The 12,560-nt window shown below is 41.3% G+C and overlaps 1 protein-coding gene across 4 annotated transcripts in view; it reads right to left on the bottom strand.

The window, feature by feature from the left end:
• The window catches only part of PPP2R2B (protein phosphatase 2 regulatory subunit Bbeta), a 238,071-nt gene that overhangs the window by 62,342 nt on the left and 163,169 nt on the right, over window positions 1-12,560 (bottom strand). For all 4 annotated transcript variants that reach the window (XM_028717893.2, XM_028717895.2, XM_028717896.2 and 1 more), the window contains 2 exons: window positions 9,379-9,544; window positions 5,373-5,485 (listed from right to left, as the gene is read on the bottom strand). In XM_028717893.2, the coding sequence (XP_028573726.1) occupies window positions 5,373-5,485; window positions 9,379-9,544 (279 nt within the window). The remainder of the gene's footprint in view (window positions 1-5,372; window positions 5,486-9,378; window positions 9,545-12,560) is intronic.

Below are 12,560 nucleotides of genomic sequence, written 5' to 3'. Positions count from 1 at the left end.
TGTGATACCCAGCAGCTGGCCTTCTGAGGCATGCCATACCCGCTTATCAGCTCTGACAGTGGAGGCAGGACTTAACTATCATGGCTAGTAGCCATGGAAGACTCCCCAGTTTTAGGAGAAGGTAAAGAAGTTCATTTACTTCTAGCCTCACATCCTTAACCTGAACTACAAGTAGAAATAAACTGGGTAAAACGCATACCCCACAAGTGTTTATTCTGAGAGCACAGCAGCCATTCTGGTTACTGTGAGGGGGCAGTTCATGGGCAATTGCCAAACAGGAAGCTTTCTGTGTGTGTACAACTCTTGTGTGTATACAGCTACTGTATATTCAAACTCCCTGTGTTATGGCCTTCATTAATTACTGAGCTAGCTAAGTCACAGTGAATCTTTCTCAACAGCCCTTATTTTGTATCTCAAATTCTCTATCATCAGTCCAAGATAGTAGAATTAAACAGACGGGATTTTGTTTGCTTCTTTACACTGGTCCAGAGCAACCAAGGAACTACTTAAAAACACAGCAGGCAAATACAATCAGTAACAGCAAGCATTAATCCCGCCCTCCCACCCCAAAATCAATATATAGAAAGCATATCCCACTGAGTATCCATAGTTTTCATTAGGTTGATCTCTGAACAGCATTCACTTGACCAGAGTTGGACAACAGCTAAGGGTTAATGACAAAAGCAAAATAGCATTATACCCTTAGAATATGGGCTGCCTGTGTGACACTACGATCTCATAAATATAAGAGTCTTGATCAGGTTTGTGCTTTTTTATTACCTCACTATTTGTAAGAAATGCAATAAGGAATGAGTGATGGGCAAAATAATTGACTATTAACCTTCAACACTACAAACAAATTGCAAATATGACCCTAAAATCCAAACTGGGAAGTGGATCATTGTGTGGCTTTCTTGCTGTTGTGGGTGGCCTGGTTTCCTGGAGAATGTAACCATTGCTCAGAGGTGACACTCACTTTTAATCGGTTTATGGATTTATTAGGGACAGAATTTATTACATCTCAAAGAATCTGTTTTAAATCTCGTATTGATTTGAATAATGTGCAGTGAAGATCTGCCTTTTTTCCCCTCTCTCCCAATGTACTGTAATGTATATAGATTAATTGAAGTCTTATAAACAGTATATATATTTTAGGTGGTTAAAGCTGCAATCCTTACTCTCCTGGAAATAAGCTCCAACAAAGTCAATAAAACTAACTTCAGAGTAAATATGTACATAGCATGCTTTGTGGAAGGGATGGGGAATCTGTAGCCCTCCAAATATTGCTGAACTCCATCTCTCATCAACCTCATCCAGCTTGGCCAATGGCCAGGAATAAAATGCAATCCAGCAACATCTGGAGGGCCACAGGTTCCCAATCCCTGTTGCAAGGAATGGTAAAGGATCACTCAAGTACTCAACAAGACATCTCTACTCTGAACTACCCTTCCTTGTACTATGGCTCTGTCATATCTGTTATTTCCTTGATGACCACCCTGATACAGAAAAACAGAAATACTGAACATACTGCATTCATTATTTTGGTCACAGACCAGTTCCAGCTCACATACAATATCAAGGAAGTCATAAAACATGATAGGGATTCGTTTGAATTTGCAATTAGGTATAACAGGGACAATACAAATATAGCAAGAGTTAAAAAATATATAAATTAAAACTTAGTCACTAAAACATAACCTAAAATTATCATTTAAGGCCTTGATCATTATGATAGCACAGCTTGTTCCCTAAGTTTTATGGCAATCGCACATTACGTGATCTCAGGATCCTTGTCCTCTACCAGGGATTTTAGAGATTGAAGTTCGGATTCATTTGGAGATTTTTGCATGGCAGGGGTAATAAATACCGAGCGTATATCAGAAATCAACATGGGGCATAATCCTATGGAGCTCTTGCACAGCTGCAGTTCAAGAGAACTTGCCCAGAAGATATTCCTGGTGGATTGTGCCCCATAAGATGGACCTGTCTCCTACTGTATCACCCTTAATGGCATCCAAAATCCATTGCCAATGAAGTCACTTCATTTTGACTCATAGTACAGTTACTCCAGGCAATTAATTAGTCATCTGGAGTTATTGTATCACAAGAGACCAGCAGGCCTCAAAGGTTTCCAAGACAATATGCGAGACAATGAACATTATCTAAATGGCAGCCTGTCCAACACCATTCCCACAGTGCAAAACAATTCATTCTTTTTGGGGGCATTTTTCGCCCCCATGTTCAGCACACCAACTCTCACAACAACCTGCAAACTTTGGAAAGACAATTGACATGAAAATAAACAGTAAGCATAGCAGCCAATGAGTGACTGGCTGCGTTTAAGATGGCAAAAGTGTGTACAATTTCTTTACCTAGGCAGTCCAAGCCTATATATGTTTGCTCAGAAGTAAGCACCAATGCTGAGTCCAATGGCAGTTATTCTCATGTCAGCGTGTGCAGGATTGTAGCCTTAATAATTAACTGAAGCTGTTCAGGAAGAGCTCACTATGAGCTGTCACTTCAAGCCACTGCAGGGTTCGGTCAGTACAACCCAGGCTCAAACTGGCATGTCAGCCATGTGGAGAATCTCCACTTAGATCTAGACAAAGCAAATGTGGCAGTTCTGCACTGGGTCCTTGCTTTTTACACATTAAATACATGTTCTTCTAATGCAGTGAAGAAGGCAATCTTTGAATAGTATCATTTTGACAGTGCATTTCAGAAAAAACTAAAGAAGTCAATAACAATGATGAGCAGTTCTGTCTGTGCATAGCAGCACACTGGTTTAGATATCCAGGATATTTGAGAAATTATTTTAACAGGCCTTCTGAACCACAGTGAGACAATGCAGCCTTCCAAATGCACTATTCAAAATGACAGTAAACAAACTGTGAAGTAATAATAATAATAATAATCTTGGCCTTGAGCAATGCCTTCAATATCAAGAATCGGCAATGCAATATGGAAACCATTTGCTTTATGGTGAGAATTAATTAGTTGTCTGGAGTTATTAAATGTCTTTGCTGGCCTGCGGGCAATGAAACTAGAAGCTATAAAAGGTGACCCAGAGTAATAATAGCACCACACATAAAAAACTCTTCTAAATCAATATTGTGCAGCCATATTAATATATGCTAGACTAACGGTCAATACCAAACCAGCCATTTTGTACAACAGGAGGTAATGGGGCTAAAATAGGAAACACATCCAGAAAACTGTAACTATGTTCTTTCAAAGCCATGCTGCAGTTTCAGGTTCAAGGCTTCTTTAGCCAGTAGTTAATTAGTGGAAGCACAGAGACTCTCCTGTGTGGGACGGGTGCTTTGTGAGCAGAGAGACCCAAAGCACCACAGCTTAGGCTTCAGATCCTAATGAAGCAAGTGCCCAGTGTCCACAGAACACATACTTCTCTGGAAGAAAAAAACACTCCGACCAAAGAATTGCAGTTTGGATGGAGAAATCAAGTAAAGCAATAGCTGCGCTGACTGACAGCAAAAGAGCTATACAGTGCACATCAGTGTTCTTCAGTTAATTCTAATGCACTTGCAATAAAACAAAGAAGGCTACCATGTGCTACGATAATGACTCTGAAGAAGGTGTAAATTGCTGCTAAAGTAGCCTGAAGGAGATCTCACCACTATATTGCCAAGAGAAGGAAGAGGAGCTTCTTTTAACCAAAAAACGAAAGCTCTTTATCTTTTTGCTACTTGAGGAAAGAGGGAAAGGAAGACAAAGACGTCTATGGGGTGCTTTTCAGAATGCGAATACAGGACTGCAACATGAACTTGTGCCAAACAGAACCTTGTGCTTTGGCTGCAGTAAAGCAAGGTGCACCAGCTGAAGCTTCTTCCATCACTCTGCTAAGAGGTGATGTCTGTCAAATCTCCTCCTGTTACATAGTTGGTGCAGCAAAAGGAAAACACCTTAGGTCAGGAATTGACAACCCAAACAGGAAACCCAATTTTCTTGAGGTGTTCTGGTACTAAAGCAAACAGATGTTTCTTCTTGACTGTCTTGCTGAGCTGTTGTTGTTGTTTATGCAGCACTATTTGTACTACTATAGCTTATGAATAACATAACCCAAGGTTTTCTACAGCATGGGTTGGGATATGGTGTTTTCTATACATTACCGCTTTGCCGGACATAGAAAACACCTGTGTTGAACAAGTGTGAGTGTGTGAACTATAGTGCAGGTATTGTTCACACCATCAGTATCTCAAGCAGGCAACCATCAGAATGCACATAACCTCTGTGTAAGAAAACCAGAATGTGTGAAAGAACCGTTGCTCTGAGTCAGTCAGCTACAGCAGGCAGCAGTGGCGTAGCATGGGGGGTGCAGGGGGGGCCGGCCGCACCGGGCGCAACATCTGGGGTTAGGGCAAATCCACAGGTTAGGGGGCGCAAATCCACAGGTTAGGGGGCGCAAATCCACGGGTTAGGGGGCACAAATTACTTGCCTTGCCACGGGTGCTGATAACCCACGCTACGCCACTGGCAGGCAGTGATATCTCCCTTACTTCCAATTAGCTGAACCCCTAACAGAAATGTACCCTGGCAGCTAGAACATGAGACCAAAGCGAGGTGAGAATCCAAAGAAGAAACACGGCTTGTTTAAACCCAACTGCAATTGCTATAGGCACCACACTCCAAAGAATTCACAGGTGTTTTGGCAAGACTGCCTTAAGCAATGGCAAGGCTACCGTCCTCATTACAGTGTCAAACACTATCTCATTACTATGACAGGGACAATTAACACTCTGATCATGCTACTAACATCTAATGTGCAAAGAAAGGGTATTCCCAGACAGGTGTTAATAGTGTGAACAGCACTCCTCACACAGGAAGGTATTTTGCAGCACCCACATGACGTCACTGGCATCAAAATGTCCATATCAGTCCATATCTCACCCCCCCCCCCACTGCATTTAATTAAGATTGTCCCTTTCTGGGGGAAATCCAGTAGGTAAAAAAATACCTGTTCCCAATTACACATTTGTAATATTAGGCCCCTGTATGGAAATATGCCAAGAGTACAGTGGTACCTCGGGTTACAGACGCTTCAGGTTACAGACCCCGCTAACCCAGAAATAGTACATCGGGTTAAGAACTTTGCTTCAAGATGAGAACAGAAATCGTGCAGTGGCGGCGCGGCGGCCCCATTAGCTAAAGTGGTATGTCAGGTTAAGAACAGTTTCAGGTTAAGAACGGACCTCCGGAACGAATTAAGTTCTCAACCCGAGGTGCCACTGTACTTCAGACAGAAATGCTGTGGGCTGTTGTTTTTTGCTGAGATCATGAGTGATGAAATAAAGAAACTCTGACTTTTTTGCAGGGGAAATGCCCCCCCTCCCGGAAATATGCATTTGCCATACCCGTAGTGTGGTAATTGTGGAGGGGTCTCGGAGCCGTCCATCTTCATCTTTGAGATTGTAGCCCTCTGGTCTTTTGTCGCGTTCACTCACTTTCCATAGCTTCACAGTTTTATCTAGAAGACAACGGGAATACCCAATTGATATTTTTTTCTAAGCCAGATCGAATGCTATTGAATAACGATACATTTAATATTCCACGATGTTTTCTTTTATTTGTTATTTACGCAGATCATTATATGTGGACAGGGTTTTTTTTTTTGTGTATCACAAAAATGATATTAGTCTCAAAACAACAGTAATTCAGATGGGAAACTGCAGTTGCAAGTTAGTGACTTGCTCAGGGTCACCAAGGTAGTCCATGACTAAGGAAATATAGGATCACAGACTCAACTCCAATGCAATTTTCACACCATGCCCTCTGCAGGTAGCATGATCAGGTTTCATTCTTGCTGAAATCAACGATCAGAAATGACACAGAAGCTTTTATGAGTCAGAAAGTGGAGGAACGGACTCTGAACCTGAAGCAGGAGCACATTCAGGGTCAGCCCCACAAGGACCACTTTCCTTTAACTCTACTGCAGAAGACTCAAAAAGGATTGAGGTTCCCCTATTCAATCGCAGTAGGAGATTACTGGAGAAGGATAATGCACAGCTTCCCTATCCCCGACAGGGACCAAATATAGAGGGTGCTGCAAATCCATAGAATGTTGCTATTCATATAGCCGCTGTCCCCTTAAACTTCTGTGTTTAGATAATTAAAAGTATTCCACACAAGATGCCTATGCAGAATTTTCCTTTCTATATATTTAGACATAACCAGTGGTCCAAGAAACTGTTGTGACTTTTCAGACTAAAGTAGGTCAAATGGAAGATTTGTAATGTTTATACCCTGACCTAGTAATGGTGGCCTAAACCATGCATTTCTCTCAATAATTGGTCTTGGCGCAGTCAGGCATTTGATCTTATTTCAATATAGCAGGGGGAAAGCACAGCTTTATGTAAAATTAAGAAGGGACAATTACAAGGATTTCTTCTCTGATCGCATGCTGAAGAAACACATGCCACCAGTTATTCCTGCCAATTTGGCAAAAGGAAATAACAACATTCATGACTGTGCAGCCTATCTATCATGTTTGAATATTTCAAGCAAATTTTGAACCAGTAAGCCACAAAAGTAGATTCCAGTGTCTCGTCTGCAAAAGGTTGCTGATTGTAATCTGGTCTCTGCACATTGCATATGTCAAGCTGAATGAATTTTACTTTGGCACAGGTTGAGGGAACAGAACAGCTTAGACAAGAAAACTAGCATGCACAATATCCTATAAAAGCAATTTAGAGTTACATGAAAGCTAACTGCTTTAGCTGAGCTTTGATTGCAACAGATTACATTGCAAGTCGAAAGGGTGACAAAGTACAAACTAGAAAGGAGCCCAATCATGTCCGTAATTTACTCAAAAGTCAGTTTCAACTCCCTCCTCCCAGTGAAAGGAATAAAATCTGACGTTTTATCACCGACACTGAATCTGTGCTGAATTCCACAATTGCCAGCTTGCCTGTCAGGTGGATATTTCCATTGGCTTCATCATTTTGTTGTCATCCCATTTATCGTTGTGCCATGAAGTCCTTCAGGGAAAGAGCCTCAGGAACATGTGGCTTTTATTCTGAATAATGGTGTTTTCTTTTCCCCCTCCTGGCGGGTGCTCTATCGGCAGTTTGTCATTGCTCCCACCAGCCTTTAAAGACAATCTTATTCATCTTCATTTCCCTCCACCCCCTTTTCTGGGGATTCCAGTTGACTCCTGTTAATTTTGTTGTATTAACTCATTTTGATCAAAGGGCCCTTCCACACACTATGTTATTTTGGGAACAGAATGGGAATATTTGGGTAGAAAAGGTAGCAGAGAACTCTGAATCATTTTGAGGTATTTATAAGCATATGAAAACACCTTCCTGAATAATATTCCTGTTAATCAAAAAACTATTTAAAAACTCAATTAACAGAACATTAGGCTACATAATTAATCTTCATTGTGTTTCAGTGAATCTTCCCCCAAATGAGTTTAATAACTCTCAGAATTTTATTACAATGATCAATAGGGTAAATTCTTTAACACAAAGTAAGTTGACTATGAGAGATAATTAGACCCCCCTTTTTTCTCCTGTAGTAATTAAGTCACATCCATCTTAAGGCTTCATTCATCCTAGTAACATCACTGGATCCTCATGATATTTATCTAAACATAACATGAAACATAAGCTTAGCACAACTGAAAACTGAAACAAATTAGGAATGCTTCTTCCCTCCTTCCCTCCCTATTATCGTAGAAGAGTGTAATTCTGACAGAGGCTCCCCAGCACAATCATGAGGCCAGAGAACTTCCACTGTGGTTAACACTAGATCAAGGTCAGTGCATTATGCATAAACTGACGGGTATATAAAAATTGAACCTGAACAAAATTGGAGAGCGTATGGTTGCTTTTCTTATGTGTGAACTATCCCTGGTTGGTTACATAAGACAAGTTGGAGCTTTTCTTAGAGAGCTGAGAAAAGTAAGCATTAGAGAAGTTATTTTGATGGACTCTTCTCTTGTGCTTGGGTTCTATATGATCAAGAAGGGGTTTTCTTTCTACCCTATAAAAAGGTACAATGGGTTTGTTTTATTAAACCAGTCTATTTCTTGATATGTTAAGTGTTCTATACAAGGTATGTAATCCCTCAGCACAATGCCCTGCAATTGTTTGATTCGTAATCATCACAAGGACACCCTGTTTATAGGCCACAGTGCAATTAATACACGAAATAATGGAATGCCTGCAAATGGCATATCTACATTTCTGCTTTTCCTATTTAAAAGACTTCTCAAATTGAGATGTTTTTCAAAACTGGGCTTCCATCTTGTTTTCGGATTTTCTTTTTTGTTTAAGTCTTCCTCTTACTATGGGCTTTTACAGAAGACAAAAGACCCAGATTTTTATTCTCAGCACTAGACTGGATCCAACACCAATAGATCATTTCCATGTAATAAACAGGAAGGTAGGAACAGAAAGGTAGGCTGCAGGAGGGTAGAATTTATGCTGCTTTAAAACAAGCTATGGGAGAAGTATGCTCCCGAACTGGGGCAAGAGAACAACCCTCAAACTAAATAAAAATAAGGTGATAGTGGATGAAAAAATCCCCCCCCCTTCTTTTTTGCCTAAGACAATTTAGCTTCAAGCCCTCTTTGCAAATGGAGAGAGATTTCCTCCATATAAAAGATGCTTGGGAGTCATCTTAAAAACTATCATTATAGCTCTATTTTTTAGTACTTGGCCTTAGTTATAAGTTGTAAGTTTAAAATTTGTGTCCTTTCCCTTAACTATCAAATATTGTATGAAGTGCTGTTCTTTCAGATCAAGGTTTTCCAGTAAACTAATCATCACTGACAAGAACATCTGTTTTCAAGTTACATGCCCGGATAAAAAAATAAGAGCAAATCTGAAAGTGTATAGGATGTTTGGGAAGGGCAGCGCTAATGTAAAATGCCTTCAGAAAGGCTAAAATCACATACTAAAGCAAAATTGTGAGAACTGTCCCAAGGATAATTTAAGTTGTTATTTAAGCCATGCTGTTCATTATCTCACAAGTAGCAGTGTGTGTGGAACAGTCATAATGTGAAGATACATGAAACACGTTAGGACACGAGACAGAGGAGAGGGCAATTGAACTCAGCCAGATACCTGTGTCTAGTTGCATCGTTCTATGCAGAGGTACAACTGCACTAAGAAGTTCCAAGTAAGATCTGATATTAATGGGCTGTTGAGTTACATTATGAAAAGGGGCTTTATTACAGCCACTGCCACCATCTTACAAAGCCTGTGAGCTTCAGTCGCTCCACCCGTATATGAGAGAAAGTAATACCTACCCATCCTGCAGCGAGATTACAAGTTTTAATTATTGCAAGCCACCAAAGCATAGCAGGATATTTGGCTGGAAAGCAAAGAATTATCTGTCATTACTGCAACATACCATTGGTGGAGAGAAGGAAGTAGGCTGCATTTTGCTGCGGGAGCCATCGGATTTTATTGATCTTCTCCTCTATCTCTAAGCTCTTCAGGTAATCGAACTCAGGTTCATGGCTCTGGAATGTGCTGTAAACATTATATTCTCCCCTGCGATGGGGCTGATTTTTGCTCTGTGGGAGTGGGAAAGAAACAATAAAGGGATTCTTAAAAGAGCCAGAGCTAGCAAATTTTCAATTGATTCTTTTGTTCTCAGAGGATTGTTAAAAGACAGGGAAATGTCTGATTATGGTGACACATTACAGTTTAGATATCAAAGCAGACACAAGAGATCTTTCCTGCACAATGCATCCTCCTCGTGTGTCAGTTTCTCTGCATGCTGATGATAGGAAGCAGGAAGAGCACCTTTGTTCCATGAATGAATGAAGGCCTCCCTGACATTTATCTCCAAAACATATTGGCAAGGTGTGAAAGTGGCTCAAATCAAGGGGCAAACCCTACTTGGCTTATGCCCAGGATCACAGCTCAATGCAGTGTTTGCCTACAGGCCTAACAGAATTAAAAATAATAACAACAACCCAGGATGGAATGGAAAGCATACAAAATGGTCTAAAGTTGTCTTTATCCTGAAAACTGCTGTTATGCTACTATGAGGCACTTCCAATTGACAGTATCCAGATGCCCAATCATAAGGCCACTTCACACATGCGAGCCATCTGCTTATTTCTTCCATGCAATTCCCCCACACAATGAATTGCACAGACACTCCTCTGGGTGAAATGGTCTGTACACTGTTATATGTGGGCAGAAACCATTTCCACAATTACAGCAAAACTTTGTCCCACTGTTGCAAGCTTATAAAAAGGTCACTGGCTTCTTTGAGCTGAATTGGACACAGTCTGGTTCACACTGAGATTTCCCCAATGTGACCCCTGTGCACATGAGAGCTCACATGGAGCAATCAGCAGCCCCCTTCATTATGTGAACTAGCCCATAATGGACATGTTTGAAATACTACAGCTTATATTTAAATAGGACTCTGTTTCAAAGCACTTTGCATTATAACAGTAAAAATCCACATATAAAACTGCCTTATGTCAGATCAGACCATTGGCCTGCAGAGCTGCCTTGTTTGCCCACCAGTGAGTCCCCAAGACTCAGCCAGAGGATATTTCTCAGCCTTGCTCCCTGAAGATATTTCAAGGAGGATCCATGCCTGTAACTAAAGTTGGCTAGTATTATTACTTACATGTTGCATATGGGAAGGAAAGAGACTTCAAAGGGAACTCCTTCTCCTAAGGTCAACTAGTAAGTTCATAGCTGAGGTGACATAACCACATATGGTTATTATTTGGCACAAAAATAACTGCAATGAGTCTTCAACACTTGATGAGATAAATTCAATACAGCTAAAGATGCACATTATTTTAGGAAGTTCTAAAATCCCCACCTAGATGGGAGTATATGCAACCTGGATAACTTCATCAGATTATTTGATCCAAATTAGATGACACCCTCCAAGAGCCCAGATGCGTAGCGTGGGGTTTGTCATGGGGGCCATGGCTCCGGGAGCAATTTTGAGAGGGGGCGCAAACAGGCACCCCCACAGCAGGTTCCCTCATCGGAGCCTGGCTCCACACCAGGAGGAGCTGCGCCTTGGCTGCGGCGCTTGTGCCTGGTGCAGCTCTGCCCCCGCACCGGGTCAGACCTGACTTGGGGGGGGGGGGAGAGCAGGTGAGTGGGCTGCAGCGCTGTGGCACTCTCCTCAGCTGTGGCACACCTCGTGCCCGGTGGCAGCAGCTCTGCCGCTGGGCCATATCTGATCTGGTGGCAGAGAGCATCCCACCTCGGTCCGGCAAGGTGGATGAGAGCAGGGGGAGAGTGGGCAGCAGCTTCCCTGCCCCTCTCCTACCCTGAACTGTTGCATGTGGGAGGGTTCCTTCTACACCCCACCCCCTTGGGGCAGCACAGGCATATGCTCTGCCACTGTAATAGCCCAATTGAGGGTACTCAGCAAAAAAAAAAAATTGTACCGAAAAAGCTACATGCATTCATTTAATGTAAATGAGTTGATGCCAATACCTTAAGCACTGGGGCAGTACTGCAGGCCTTAAGCATAAATATTCTGAAGACAGCAACATTCAGATTTTAAATTGTACTAATTGAAAATCAGTTTTTGTCAAATGCATTTTAACCAAGCTGGGGGAAAGCAATTGACCATTTTCCACCCTTGCACCACCCTTGCATCAAGCTGATGGGGCCAGAATATGGCATGTCATTCATAAGAGCTGATTCTGGCACAAATAATATGTTGAATTAAAATGATGCTGCCTGATGCTAGTATTTCTACTAGCGGCTCTCATAAATTTCTGTTCATAGCATTCTCTGAAATGTTACAAGTGAGACATTACTCCCATGTAGATGAAAGTGATCCTATATAGTTTGAGATATTCACAAGATGCCAATAATCCTGCTATGTGAGTTAATGAATGATCCCCTTAACTGAAGAAAACCTTTTTGCAAGTGTATGGATTGTCTGTGTAGGGTGCAGATGAGAAGAAACTGAAAACCTTCAGCACACATATCTACATGTGGAAGTGTCTTCCGCTTGCACCAGTGGGATCAATTCAAGCTGTTATCAAATTCCTGCCTTTTTGATCCAGTAATACCTTTCCATTCAGGTAAGACATATCTCTGCAGACTAGGACAGATTAGAATAAAAAGATATACTTGGGAATCATATCCTGGGAATGGCCCATGCTGTGTATTCTATAGAAATAAAAACTGTCCTTTCTAAATACACACCCACATCCAACAAGCAATTATACAAATGGAAAGAAATCATAACTGACAATACCGTGCTTCCACTATGGAGTTTAATTATATGTGAAACCTTAGAATATATTCTTCACTGGCATATATCAACAGCATCACTACTGTTGCTTAAGGCCCTGCATCAGTGTTTACCAGAATAAGGCTATGCATACCTTTGCAAAGTAAAGCAGTCGAGAGAGCAAAAGAAAAAGAAGTAAGAGAAGTCATACTAATGATTAAACAAATCAGACTTTAAAAGCATTATTTGGCTGGGCAAACAAGGCAGTTGGGTGTCTTTGAATTTATGATGCTTCAGCAGTATTCAGTTTATATTAGATTTGCAGCCAGCACTGACTGTTAAAGGAAGCAAAAGGA

This window comes from Podarcis muralis, chromosome 2 (genome assembly GCF_964188315.1).
Source record: "Podarcis muralis chromosome 2, rPodMur119.hap1.1, whole genome shotgun sequence".
Lineage (NCBI taxonomy): Eukaryota > Metazoa > Chordata > Lepidosauria > Squamata > Lacertidae > Podarcis > Podarcis muralis.
The sequence above is the reverse complement of the archived record's forward strand: the minus strand, read 5'-3'. Positions and strand labels throughout refer to the sequence as shown.